This window comes from Mugil cephalus, chromosome 1 (assembly GCF_022458985.1).
Source record: "Mugil cephalus isolate CIBA_MC_2020 chromosome 1, CIBA_Mcephalus_1.1, whole genome shotgun sequence".
In the NCBI taxonomy this organism is placed as follows: Eukaryota; Metazoa; Chordata; class Actinopteri; order Mugiliformes; family Mugilidae; genus Mugil; species Mugil cephalus.
The window spans coordinates 50,289,652-50,304,643 of NC_061770.1; the positions used below are offsets into that span (position 1 = coordinate 50,289,652).

General features: G+C 41.8%; 1 protein-coding gene across 6 annotated transcripts in view; it reads left to right on the forward strand.

Moving 5' to 3' along the window:
- The window catches only part of si:ch211-200p22.4 (phosphatidylinositol-binding clathrin assembly protein), an 86,222-nt gene extending 72,295 nt beyond the window's left edge, over positions 1–13,927 (forward strand). For 5 of the 6 annotated variants that reach the window (XM_047590169.1, XM_047590144.1, XM_047590137.1 and 2 more), the window contains 4 exons: positions 1,245–1,268; positions 6,417–6,473; positions 7,706–7,822; positions 8,392–13,927. In XM_047590169.1, the coding sequence (XP_047446125.1) occupies positions 1,245–1,268; positions 6,417–6,473; positions 7,706–7,822; positions 8,392–8,406 (213 nt within the window). In that variant the 3' untranslated portion in view covers positions 8,407–13,927. The remainder of the gene's footprint in view (positions 1–1,244; positions 1,269–6,416; positions 6,474–7,705; positions 7,823–8,391) is intronic. The other variant, XM_047590152.1, reaches the window with a different exon arrangement.
- Positions 13,928–14,992: the final 1,065 nt, after the last annotated feature.

Below are 14,992 nucleotides of genomic sequence, written 5' to 3' on the forward strand. Positions count from 1 at the left end.
ACCCTTTAACATTTTGGGAAACGTGACACTATTTGGTTAGCTTAGCTTAGTTTAGCTTAGCTTAGGTTACCACAGTCACAGAAAACAGCTAGTCTGCCTCTGTCCAAATGTTTAAAAACAATCCATTTATTATGAATTCTAATTAACCACTCATCTTATAATTCCTTTTGTGTTAACAATTTTAAAAATTTACCTCCAGTTATGTACGACTGTGGTTAGCCTAGCGTGAAGGCTTGACGAAGGGGCGAACAGCTAACCTGGTTCTGTCCACGTTTGACTAAAATGTTGAGCCCAGATGTTTGTGTATTCACTTTCCTGTCTGATTTGAATTTGAAATGCTTCCAAACACCTTGCCAATGCATCAGGCCTGGAGTTGTCCGTGTGCATGTCAGTGTGTTGTTCTTAAAGTTCCGCTGTGTGTGAGCACATTAGCTTGACGCAGTAAATAGCTGCCAGTGCATGCTGAGTGTGTGGTTGAGTGCGTGTGTGTCTGTGTCTGTGGTTGTAGATGTGTGTGTGTGCTGATCTTGGCAGCTACTGATTGTCCTCCTGATCTCTGCTCTACAATTTCTGGCTGACGACGGCAAACTGTCACTAACCCTCCGCTTCCTCTCTTTCTCTCACTCTCCTGTTGATCCTCTCTTTCTTCCCTCGCCGCCCCCCCTTCAACCCGTGCTGTCGTTCTCTCTAATCTCTCCTTCCTGTCCCGCTCGTTCCTCTTCGTGTCTTTCTTCTTCCGTTTTGCACCGTCATCCACTCGTCTTCCTTCCTGCCCTTGCTCGCTCTGTTTTACCGTGGCTCGGGTTTTGTGTTGTCATCTGCTCAACCTGTTTTCGCCGCACTGCTTTTGACATCTGCACGTTGGTGTGGTGACCCTGTGTTCTTTTTTTTCTTTTCTTTTCTTTGCTTACGCGGTTGTTCTAACCTCTCTTTAACTTTTTTCTACCCGTTGTCTTTCTCTCACTGTCTTGCCTTCTCTACTCTTTCCTCCCCATGGTTTCCTATTTTCTTCCCTCTCCATCATCCTCTCCTAACTTCTTCCCTCCCCCATTCTTGTACCCTCTTACCTCGTCTCCTACCTCATCATACCTTTTTGCATCCCTCTTTCATCATCTCCCTCTCATTTTCTCGCCTCCTGTCCCGATTGCTTCTCATTCCCTCTTTGTCTCTCCTCCTTTGTCTGCCTCCCTCCTCTCTGTCTCTCTCTGTCTTTTGTCCCTTTTCCTTGTTGCGTCCTGATGCAGAATGGAATGTTCTATACTAGTTATGTAAGTACTTATCTCTGTTTAGTAAGACAAGTCTTAACAAGCTGCTCTGAAACATCTTCTCCTAACCTCCCCCTCGCTATCTTGCTCTCCATCTTTGCTCCGTCACCTCCTCTTTATTCATGTGTTTAAAAAGAATTTGAGGCTTTTGCTCGCCCCGTTTCCACAAATAACCTCCTTACCTCTGTGCTACACGCTAATTGTGTCTGCTAGTTATGTAAGCAGATCGACTGATAGCAGGCAGTCACATCGTGGTGCAATGTGCCCGACCCTCAGCCTCCTCTGCACTGTATGTTTCTGAGTCACAACAGCTTTATTGGTCCCCCATATTTTGGGAGATTGTGACATCCCCCAAAATGAAAAAAGCCTAGTCTAGAGCCTGTTTTACTTCATCCCATGGAGCTCCATCGTTGTCAAAAAGTTAAAACATGAACAAACCACGCTGTTGCATCCTGTAGCAACAAATACAGTATGTTTTGCCAAAAGCTTTCACTTACCCATCCAGATAACTGAATTCAGGTGTTCCAATCGCTTCCATGGCCACATGTGTAAACAGTCCAGCTTCTAGGCATGGAGACTGCTGCATGAAGCTCAGTGAACTCCAGCATTGTACTGTGATAGGATGCAAGCACAGTCGTAAAATTTCCTCACTACTATTGATATATTTATATATGTATAGACACATATATTATAATGGGATGTAACTTAAGTTCATATGCGTTTAAAGGCAGGTAAGAGAACACTTTCATATATAATAAACATATAAACACACATAAACATAATAAACATAACATATATATTACATATAGTGTATGTGCCACATAGGGGTTTTTTGAAGCTCAAAGTGGTTCCTCAAGTTGCTGCCATCTTGGCCGTGCCTGTCTCTGCCCAACTCCTGGCTCGTTTAAAAATGTGGAAAGAGGGGAAATATGAGTGGAGCTGAGAGCAGAGGTTGACTTCAAGGCAGGCAGCCAGCAACCTAAAAGTCACCTACCTGTCAGTCAAAGCTTCAGGACCCTTAATTATGGATGAATTTAAAGTCTGATATAACAGACCACACTGCCATACAGTAGTCATAAATGGAAAAGGAAGCTATAGAAATGAATATTTTTTATTCACTGGGCTGTAAACATATTTATCTGTGCTTTAAAGTCCAACATTTGAACATGAACGTCTATGGGGATTTATCATTGGCTGTATATATTATGCACAAACCCATCATGGCGTCACCCATTGGATTCTGAACCTCGAAAACAAAGCCCGAAATGGGCGGAGCCCACGGTCGCCATGTTTGATGAGTTTTACTCCACCCACATGCGGATATTCCAAATATGGACGTGGGTGGGTCTTGTTGGGTGTTGAGACTCGCCCACCCAACTCTCTGCTACCTGTTAGCTCAAAGCGGGAACGTCCCTAATTATGCAGAATAAAAAAAATAAAAAAAATTTATAAAAAATAAACAAATGAGTTAGAAAAAAAAGCATCCTCCATACAAACCATTTTTACAGTACCAGGCTGTAAACATGTTAAATAATGCTGTAACGTTGGGCTTTTTACCATGGGGGTCTACGGGGATTTGCTCCCTTTTGGAGCCAGCCTCAAGAGGCCACTCGATGTACTGCAGTTTTTTGCACTTCCATATGGGCTTCATTATCAGAGCTGGATGTCGCCACTTGGTATTTACTTACCTTTGCAGCCGACCCCACGTGGTCAGTTATTGTCACGTCCTTGTTGGGACTTTCTATTTTTTTGCACACATTTCCTCACACAGTATCTTTGCATGAAATGAAAGTGATTCGTGCTTTACATGTTTTCAAATACTGATTTCTGTAGGTTAAATTGCCCAACACCTTTATTTGCGTATTTATTGTATTTTATTGTGATGCTAAAATAATTCTTACAGTCTCATTTGATAGTTCTGTGTGCTTCATGGGGTTTTCATTTTTAGGACAGCAGTGCTTCTTTGTGGGGAAAAAATGTTTAAAGGCACTTTAAAAGGTGAAGTGATCGTAGTTGGCATTTCTGCGTCGGCTCTATTTTTAGCCCCCGGAGGGTGCTACAAATGCGCTGTGAACTCTGCTAGCTGTGTTACTGAGCCCTTTTCAAAATGAAACTATACCCACATTTGTGCGCTCATTTTGTAATCACCTTAAATAGGACCACAATGCGGTGAAATGAATGCCAAACCAACAACATTGGCTGTAACTTTGTTTCTCGCTGATGACCAAGAAGATGAATTAGGTGTGGGGACTAAAAAGATGACACAATAACAAGACAAAAATCCCTACATGATGTTGTCAGTGGTGACAGCCATGTCAGTCAAAAAATACAAAAGCTTTGACTGAATAAAGTTCAGAGACAGAGAATACTATTAAAAACCAGTTGTTAGTGTGAAAAAGAATAGATATTATTTCTGAGTGTTAGCCTCTATAAGCCAAGATGTAATAAATAAGTGATAAGAACGAGTGAAAGGACTATACAAGACAAGACAGGTAACAGAGAAGAAATACACTGTCATGCATCACGCATTCTAAGTAAACCATTTTGAGATTTTCGCCAGAAGGAACGACTGCAACAGTCTCCGCTGACTTGATACTTAAAATGTCAACCAGAGACGCAGCGACGCATTTCACTTAGCTAATCTTCACTCGACCTTGTAGATGGCTTAAGGTCAGAAGTTTGGTTTAGGGAAGACGAAGAAAGAAGAGCAGATTGCAGAGGGAATAGCAGAAGTTCAGCCGTGCAGCTCTGAATGATCGATGTGGAGAAATCTAAAAAGTGAATACACCACGAGACGGCAGACAGATATAAAACGACATGTGAAGCATGATGCATTGATGGTCGACAGCTGAGACAGGTGGACAAAAGAGAATCTGTAGAGGTGCATAAACGCCATCAAACCTTCTGTTTGTCTCTCTGACATCTCAAAATGACTGTCGCAGCCGTAAAGACACACGGACCAGGACAACCTGAAGACAGCTGCTTATTAACAGGCGCTTAAGGTGAAAATGACAGTAAGGTCAATTTAATCTCTAATCAGGGTTCTAAACAGTTTCCCTTGAAGAGGAATAAAGTATTCTGATTCTGAAATAGTAAAACCGTGAAAGGAGTGGTGTATTACGGAGCGAGCGTTGAACGTGCTTTGGCTGAATTGTCTTGTTTACTGGCAGCTCTGAGATCAATTTGATCCATGTTTATGATCGCAGCTCTCTCTACAGGGGCCAGAATTAAAAGCAGATGCGGCTCGATCACATCGATCAGTTCACCTTTCCTTTACACCTCTTAGCATAAAACCAGTTCTTCTGCTTATGTTCCCTTCGACGCTACAGTGTTTCAGATTGCTTTGGCTCAGTTTTTACAGCGGTTTCAAAATGCTGCAGTCCTCGACATCCCACACGACACACAAAACTACCAAATGAGGCAATGCATCATGCTGCAAGGTTTAACAGAGCATCACAATATTGCATGCATTGTATATATCAAAAGAAGTGTTCTGATCCAAAAACAGCCTGTAATGGTAATATTATCAACCAAAAAAATAAAAATAATGAAGTGTCAGAAACGTAAGGCTGCCTTCAAAAGCCAGTCAGTTACCATAGACGTCCAGGTTAAAATGTCCAACTTTCTTAATGGGGCAAAAAGTGATGCATAATTGAGGGCATGGCTGCTTTAAGCTACAAGCACCTTTTGGCTAATTTTGAGTTACCCGGGCCCAGCCAAGATGGCGGCAGCCGCAAACGCCACACTGAGCTGCAAACTGTCTCTTCAGAGCTTCGTAGCTTTATATACAGTCCATGACGTACCTCCAGTGTTCACCATGAGTAAAGGTGAATAAATCTACTTCTTAGGGTTCTAGTTTAAAAAAATAATAATAATAAAATAAAACTACACTTTTATTGTTGGAAAGTTGTACATCTTTCCAAAAAGTAAACAAAATAAGGTGAAATAAATTGTAAGTCTCTTTTCACCACATGCTTAATTATGTGAAAATAAGGAGAAATACTTGTGGCTCTTTGTCCTGAAACTCTATATGAACCAACCAGTATGAACCGGCTTTGATGAAAACATTGATTAAGGTGTCATGGCATAAGTAGCAATTAAAGGATAATGCTAGGTTTATGTTTTACCCATAAAACTCTCAACACACACTTTGCATCGCCTTGATTAATGTAATCCATCATCTTGCTGAGGTAATAAATGACTTTACTAAACAACTAATTACTGCTGCCTTCTTTCTCTGTGTTGAACTCTCAACAAAGAACAAAACATCCATCTGGAGAAATTCAGCCCCAGTTTTAATACTACCTTCAGTGAGCGTGGCTATATGAAGTTAAAATGCCACAGTTGTCTCATATAGAGTGATGGATTAGGTCCATGAAGGCAGCATTGTGTTTGTATGGGTTGATTTTAAGGGTTTTTTGATAACGTTGGGGCTTCTGAGTGAAAAGCTGACCTGCTGCAGGACAGACGGTCGCACGTCCTGACTGAGAGAAATAGGGCACAATTAAATGTGAGGGAAAGTCACACTGGTGTCACCTTGTAACATCTTCAAACGCTCACTCGGTGAGCATTTAGGATCCTACGAATCTACATCTGCTCATAACAATGCTCCCGTCGTGCACGGAGGCGCTGTGTGCTCCCTCCGCCCGTCTCATCTTGTAAACTGATTTTTCCCCCACTGCCAATACCGTAATGTGCCGCGGACGCTAACGCCTTTAAATTACCAACTTGCCGGGCAGAAATGGTCTGTTTGATGCAGATATGCGTGGGTTGTAAACAGCGGCTCTTTAGGTTTGCCCGTCACGTTGAAATCGAGCCCATTCAGCCGTAGTGGATTTGATTTGTGAAGTAAGCGGGGTAGGGCCAGACGCTGTCCTATTGAGCCACCCCTTTTAACGCAGTGGTAATGATTGCTCCCAGTGGGAATCCGCTAAGCACCCCGGCCGCATGCTGCGTTGTCGGGCATTAAATGTATTCTCCTTGCACATACAGTAGACTGCTGCTACTTTATTCATTGTGTGAGATCCTCGCTCTAAAATTCAGTCTTTACTGCTGTTTCGTCGCTAACAAAAGCCATAGAACGGTTGCCAGGTGCGTTTCTTTTTATACTCATGCTGTTGTCTTGACTCCTGTGTTCTCGTTTTCTTCCAGGCTCCAGCGCCCATGGCTTTCCCCATGACCACACCGCAAGTGCCTGTGTATGGAATGGTGAGTATGCAAACATGCAGGTGCACAAGCATATTCTAAAAACTAGTATACACTTATCTTATGGCAGGTTTCTGTGCACTCCATCTCCACTGGAGATGTTCCGATACTATTCATCTTATCCCAGTACCAGCTCCGATGCCTGCATTTCGTGTATTGACCGATATAAAGTAGCGATCCAGGGAAGAAGAATTAATTTCATGGAGTGTGGCCTTAGAGCTTTCAGCAAGTCTGCAATGTTACACACTGGAAAAACGTGGCATTGAACGAGAGCACAGACTGCTGTACTCATTAATGGAGCAACTCTACTTCTACTTCTCTGCTCCTTTCTTCGTTTCTTTCATATATTTTTCCTGTATTTTCATCTCTGTGATTTTTCTGTAATTTTGGCAACGTTTACGGAGATAACATTTCCTTCACCTGAGAATTATTATTTTGATCACGTTCCATCTTAAGCAGTGATGTTCAATACCACCGATTTCCTTTCTGATTCAATACGTAGTAAAATTCAGGCTGGTACCAGCGACACAGGTCCGATACTGACACTCACATACACCCTAATGTGTCTGGACATTTTTTTTTAATTAATCAAAACTACTATAACAATGAAAACTTGCATCTTAATTCTGACTCTGTGCTCTCTTCATCATAAACGCCTCGTATTCTGTGTTGTGGTTTAACCTGAGGTGTTTCACAAGATTTATTGTGTTGCCACAACTCACACTAATGATATACATTACCTCAAATGACTGAAGTATCAAAAGTATCAATATTTTGATTTGAGAATGGATTTTAGAGCATAAAGACCTGCTATTTAAATGCATTGATATTTCAGTATCGATACGCACATCACTAATCTTAAGTGCTTACATGGACGCTAAATAGAAGAGAGCTGATTGGATGTCTTTGTTTACACCAAAACATCTAGCACAATACCTGGACACTGGTGACTTGGTATTCACACGAGTGGAAAGAATGAATTTATTCCCTCCAGGGAGAAACCATCATATCAGGATTCATACATGGTTCATAGGAGCTAATATTTTCCCTGTGATTGTCTGATGTTTATTGACTGACAATTCCTGCCTTCTGATCAGACCATCTGACTGAGGTGGTTACACCTATTCAGATTATTAGTGCCATGTAATCATCAGCATAAACCCAGAAACGGATTAGAGAATAAACCCATTTACTTCCATGTTGTAAATGTATCTTTGTGTGTCACCTCTCTCCAGGTCCCTCCCCAGATGGGTCAGATGGGTGGGGTACCTGTGATGGCTCCTCAGCCAATGATGTACAACCAGCCTGTTCTCAGACCCACTAACCCCTTCGCACCCATGCCCGGAGCTCAGGTAAATGGATTTTGGATCATAAATACTTCGTAACCAATTATAACAGCTCTCTACCAGGCATTAATAGACATGACAAAGTCATAATGTTGACGATTTATCGACAGCTGTAGGAAAATGTCTGTTAAGTCGCGTGTGTTTGGAGTCCAAACTAATTTATTCAAATCAATTAGCTGGGTGTAAAATAATTATCTCCAAATGTTTTTGCCATAAAGAAATTGTTTGCAGAAATGTTTTAAACCCAATTAGCTGTTGGAGAATGTGTACAAAATCTCAGACTGAAAATGATCAAAAGCCACGAATGAATGGAAGGCAACGGGAAAACAAAAAAACATGATGAGGTATTTCAAGAAGCCCGGCGGGATGAAATTATTCCGTAATTCAAACAAATGTAAAGCTTGTTCAGCATGCATGTTGTGTCTTTATCTTGCCCCAGCTGCAACCTCGCGTTTCAGCGTACGTACACTCCTGCTGAGACGGTTGTTGCTGCCATCTGAGCAGAGCTCGGTGTTAACTGATCAAAACTAATCATTTCCCCACTCACGCTTTTCACTCTTTCTCTCTCTGTTCAGATGCAGTTCATGTAATTCAGTCAGGGGGGAAGCAGAGTGCCAAAAGCGACAAACAAACAGCAAAAGAAAACACACAAGAGGACGATCAGATGGACGGAGGAATGATTTGATCAAGCTAAAAAAGAGACGGACAGGCGACAAGATAACCGACCGACACCAAAACTCACGTTGGAATTTGGAGAAGATGACAAAATGGAGGATGGAGGGATGTAGGGACACGGTGGGGAAGATGTCATCCAGGCCGGTTGTTGTCTGAAACAACTCCTTGTGTGTGTGTGCGCGCGTGTGTGTTGCTTCTCTATGTTTATCGTCTGATTTGTGTTTTAAATTGATGGAGTGATGTTTCAGGAGAGGGAATATGGATGAGATTGAAAGAGGGGAAGAACAGATGGAGGTGAGGAGAGGAGCAAAGGAGGGGATTGAGGAAATCCTACCTCTGGTTTTCAGTCAGGATGTTTAACCTGACTGCAGTGAGAGGCTCTGCTGCAGAATTAGCTTTATTTCATACTGGTGCTATATCGTCCTCTCTGGGTTACTGTCCGCCTGCAACTTGGGGGCACTTGAGAGGGGACAAGGGTTTGTTTAGTGTGTGTGTGTGCGCTTTCTAAAATGAGTGTGTGCGAGTTGTTTCAGACAATACCTTCACAACCGACCTCCTCTCCATCCCCACCCTCGTCCACTGTCTGCGTCCACGACTGTCCACCCGACGAGAGATTTTACTGGCAAATCCTCTCAAGTGTGTTTCCTGTAATTTTCCGCTCTGTTGGGATACCTTTGTATTTTTCAGGCTCTATTTCTTCACCAAACTTTCCTGAGTGTTATCGGGGCTTGTACAGCGATTTGTTGACGCATTTGTTAATAGTAGTTGAGCATTTGTTGCTATGGGTTTTGAGCTAAAGTCTTTGTTACTCATACTGCATTGTTTCCTTCTTCTAAAGCTACAGATACACACATAGAGGCAGGGGTTAGCGCTGAGAACATGCTACACACAGAACGGAACCCAACTTTTTCTCAAAAATATATTTCTCTCAAGGCCAAGTCACACCAGAAAGCATCCCAGCAAAATTCATACTTTATTTGAATTATTTGGTTCTGGAAACTTGATACAGCTGGTAAGCTGTACCCTACCCTCACTGTTAACACTCGCTACAAGCTAGTTAGTAACATGCTAGTACAACTAGCTGGCCACAGGGTAACTTTTTGTCCCTGTTCGGGGTGGATTAATATGAGTTGAGAAATTTTTTTTATTGCTAGCTTTTTGTCTATTTGCAAGTTTTTTTTTAGCTTGTTCACCAAAGAGAAAATAATTCTGCCTTCAAATGGAACTTATGAGCTTGTGGTGAAGACATGGGTGTCATCACAAAATGTTTGATGTTCAACAGTAAGTCGTGAGAACATTGTTTCTAGGCAACTGCTGGCTTCCACTAGCCAACAAGGCTAACACTTAGCAAGCTAACAACCGGGTAGATTAATGTTAGAAACGCGTAATGGAAGGCGGAGCCTTTCAGAAATATGAACATATCAACATTTTCCAACCTAATTCTAAAATTACAAAGACAATCTGATATGGTGAAAATTAGTATGACTTATCATCCACCTCTGCCAAAAGTAAGGTCCCACAAATTTTACTGGACCTTACAGAAGAATTCCATTTACCAGTTTGTGAATACCACAAGAGGCGACATTTGAAGGCGGCGATGTATTTTGGCCAACAATCCAATCCCCACTTTTGTGAAGCAGTTTCTGTATTAATCCTGGTGTGACGAGGCCTTGGACCAGTCAGACATACAAGTTTACCTTGATGTTTTTGACTGCCGCCAGTTTCAGTGATGGTAAAATCTAACAAAAGGGTATTTCTATTTTGCCAAGCCTGTTCACTGCCTGATGACCTGTGTGTATCTGTTTTTCTGTGTTCATTAGCTCACCAACCAGATTCAGAGTTTCTAAAACAAGAGTTTTTTTCATTAGGTACAGGCTTTTGGCAGATCCATGTAATGTGCCAATGATTTATGACAGCAGCACTGAGCGACTGAGTTAAATGTTACTGAATCAAGTTGAAATCACTTTAAATTGCACTGAATCAAAGTGAGCGGCCACAAGCGCGACTCTGACCATGCCGAGAGCCAAACGACACTGAACTCGTGGCATCGCCTTCACTCTGGGGTTCCAAGAAATACTGGGGAAGAAATATGACTCACGTCAAAAGAGGTCGTGGTCACTCCCTAGCCAAAGCATCCGTCCCCATGAGTTCGACTGTCCGTGTATGTGTGCATAACACATCTCAGTGTGTGTCCACATTTATTTTTTTTCCATTGAGGGCTATTTCTGAGGGTCACGTTATAAACTTTGAGCCAACTGGTTTGACACGAGATGTGCTTGGATTAGTTTTTTCTAAAAAACGAACAAAAAAAAATTATCTAAATTTTGTTGCAAAAAAATGCACATGCAAAAAATGTTGCACTTAAGCGGCTCTCCTGCCGTCAGTAGAGCTGTTTCCAGTTTTTCTGGTGTGAAAAAGTTGAGAAAGAGATTTGAAGTTTGTAGAGATAGTTTGGGGTTTTACTATAGAACACGTTTGTCTAATCTACCAGCCACTTTGGCGGGTAACTAAAACTCAATCTCCTGCCATTCTAACAAAGAACTTCTTTTGTAGTCCCGTCCCTGGTCCCCATCCTGCATCTCCACCCATCAGTGATAGTCACGTATTGAACTCATCATTCATTCTGCTGTGAAATCTCTAGAATCTCGCTTCAGTCTCTTCTGGTCTAGTCGGTCAGTATCTAGAATGCTTTTTTAGCCTGTTTCGTCACTGTATGTGTAGATATGTAAAAAAATAATAGTTATAATAACCACTTTCTGTCTAGAATGTCTGCGCCTACCATCACTGTCGCTGTTGGATAGATATGCTCATAGAAGCTTCTTGTTGCCGTCTTGTGTTAGCTTAGCCTCTCTCCATATTAACCCCCTGAAGCCCGTGGAAGACCTCCGGCAGCAGGCTTTTTCTCCTCGTCCTCTGCTCCGCCAGTGTCTAGAAACTATAGCTCTTTCTCTCTCTTGATGTCTCTGTCTTTTAGCTGTAGTTGAAACCTTTCAGAGGCTCTCAGGCTTTGTGGTTCGCGTTTCTCAAGCTTTCTTCTTGCTGTTAACATCGCTCCAGTGTTCGGTAGATAATTTTCACGTCATTCCCCCCGTCTCGATTACCGTCCATCCATCTCCACCTCCCGCTACGATGTCAGCAGCCTACAAACTGTCTCTGACCAAACCTAGAGAGCGAATCATGTGCCTGGATATCCAGGTGTTTTGTAACAAAATGGGAGAGACAAATGGTGCTTTTCCAGTAGTCCAAGCAGTTTTTGGATATGACCTTTACCTTAACACTGGTAGGTTTAGCCGCTGGAAGGTTTGACAAGAGTCAGCCAACTCTTGTTTGAGTGAACTTAGAAATTGTATTTAGTAGGCATGGGGGAAATTCTGGGACAGTTGAGATGAAGTTCAGTTCTGGACTCCGTTAGACTTCTGAAGACTTCACTAAAGGGTTTTATTGGTAACCAGCTGTCACGCACACTTCTTGAATCTCAGCAAAACAGTCACAAGTGACTTTCTAGCTGAGTGTAGGAAGCCAAACTGACCTTAATATTGGCGTCCACATTGTCCATTTACGTCAATAAATCCAAATTCTTTCAGGTGTTTCTTTTTTTCTTTTTCCTTTTTAAAGGATCTCCGAGTTGGGATGGGCTGCCCCCTAGTGGACATGTGCATCATAATATCACTTCGCACATTTCTAAAACCAAGAAATGCAATTTGCTCGCTTTGGTGCCAGTATGAAATCAGATCGTGATTTCTTTTTATTCTAGGACAGCTGTCTCACTGTCTCTAATAGGAAGAGCAAGTGAGGATGAGAGGATTAAAAAAAATGCTCAGTTATTAGTTTTTCTTTCCCTTTTTACGAAACGTAACATTTGTCTGCATGGAATCCAGTCCTGCTTGTTGCGACGGGTTTTTTTGTGTGTCTGAAGTGGTTTCAAAATGTTTGAGTGAGCATAGGAAATGAGATGGCTGGGGTTTTGGGGGGTAGATGTCACTGGCTCATCTCCTTAGCGTGCCAGTAATTATCACAGCTTTGTCATGTAGGTCATTTTGTAATTAAGGGAGGAGTTCTGGCCGAGCATGCAGGCTCTTTCTTCGGCCCTCCCCTCCCTCAAACTCAGACGTTCCCACTGTCTTCTGGTGTTGCCCACTGACCCGGTGCATCTGGCTTCAGTCCGGGATCAGCCTTGTGGCTACGTATCGGAGCTTCTCTCAATTTTCAAAGCCGCTACCGCCTCTCTGCATTGTTGTAGCATGAACCTTGTTGGAGAAGGACATGCAGATAAACCTTGATGTCATATTAAAATGTGTCTGCTGAGGGCCGAGTGTGTCAGACGTTTGGAGAGCAGAGCCATCTCTCCTTTTCCGGGGTCAGTGAGTGCATGGTTGTATCGTTGTCGGTGTTTGTTGTCCTTTTTTTTTCCCAAAAAAGCATGAAATGACAGTAATGGTGATGATGATGATGATGATGATGATGATGATGATGATGATGATGATGATGATGATGATGATGATAAATCCTCTCCTCTTGTCCCTTTTTTTAAACCGTATCGTCCGTCAGGCGCCCACCACCCCCTACGACATTATGGGACAAACGGATCTGACTTTTTTCCGTCCACGACAGCAGGTTCATCACTTCTTCTGAGTGAATCTGACAGTTGTTTCGTACCGTCGACAAACGAGCCACTGTAGCAAAACAGAGCGCCAAACTTTACTTTTTTTTTTCTTTCACGTCTCCCAAAGACCTCTCATTTGTTACTCGCGACAGCAGGTTTGTGCGCCGCCATGTGGGCGCTACGTGTCGAAACCCCGCAAAATGAACGGAGGCCGTTGAAAGGACGAGCCTCCTTGTTCCTGTCAGCGAGTTGTTGAATCAAAGATCTCTTGTGCACGTTCCGTTTTTTCTACATCTGTGTTTTTTGGTAAGAACCCTCGGATTGCTGCCTCACTATACTGTACATAGACGAACACACACAGTCACACTCGCAACACAGAGCTTACAGACATACTCTCATAACCTTTTTCATTTATTTTTCTGAAACATGAAACATATTAGCGTTATTACAGCAGTATATTGGTATGATTACTAATCGGTGGGGGCGGGCTAAACGGGCAGACGGTGCAGATTTTGAGGGCTGCAGACCTCCCCGTACATCAGGATCAGCCATGAATTCTCAGTGATGCCAAATTTTTTTCTGAGCAGAGTACACATTTTAATCTGTTTCTCTTTCTTTCTTCTGTCTCCTCCCCTCCCCCCATCTCTTTGTACATTTTTTTCTATTTATTTAAAGCAGAAATATATGGATTGTATCAAGCATGGAAAGGCAAACAAATGTTACAGCTGACAAAAATCACAGGCTTTTATTTTACAGCAGTATATTTGTTTATTCTAGGGATTTGTTTCTTTCTCTTTTTTTGAAGAAATAAAAAGTCATTTTCCATTCCTAAACACCGCTTCTTTGGGAGTTTTCTTGACAGCTGCCGGAAAGTCTCAAGCACACCGAATGTTCTTCAAAGTCTCTGGATTATAAAAAATTCACAGTTTTGAAAAAGTCAAACAGTGAAGCTTGTGAGTTTTAATTGCAGCACCGCAGGGCTTGGGAATGTGTTTTCATAAGTGAGCATCTTCGAGTGAGATCTCAACCTTTGCTGTAACTCACCCAGCATAAAATTCAACATTTTTCACTAGTGAAGTTTCTTAAATTTGAGTTGAGCTGGTTTTACAGTTTCTCTTTAACCTTGTTCATTCTTGGGAAAAAAAAAGTTTTAAAGCTCACATTAACAGTCAGCTAACTACTAAAACCTTTAAAGCCAATTTTAATCACAGACAAATCATATATCATTTAGCTTTTTCTAAATGAGTGATTTACAAGACAATCGTTTTAGCTAGCTTAACTAGAATTACCCTTATTCACAAGCTACCTCTGTCTAGTCGACCCATATCCACACAAAGCACTGTGTTTTTCACTGAATGAAAAAGTGCATTGGCATGTTGACAACACTTAAAACAAATACCATACAAATTTTCTATACACTAATGCAGTGTTGTTAGCTTGCGAGTAATTATTTCAGAGCTGTTCTATGTAGCATTCTAGCATGGGAAAATCAATTGTGAGTTAATGCTTAGTCAAGAGAGTTCAACTGCAAAGAAATAAATCTACGACTCTTGCCTTTGCTTTCACTGGACTCTTTGTTGCCTTGAATTTGATGGGAAATATGGTCAACAGAGGAGCTAGCAAGCTAAACGTGTCTATCAAGATTGTTGACAAAATGAAAAAAGGAATTTGGAAAGTATGACTTGATTTATACAGCTAATAAACCATGATTACATTGAACATTTCTTTATTTTTGGGCTGGATTTGCAACATTTACATGTTTACACATTTTGCTAGCTAAACACTTTGCTTACATTAGTTAATGTGGCGTCGTTGCCAGATATGGCTAATGGCTTCCAGTCCAAAAGTTGTCCAAATAATGGCAAAAATATAAACAAAACCATCCAAATCATGAGGTC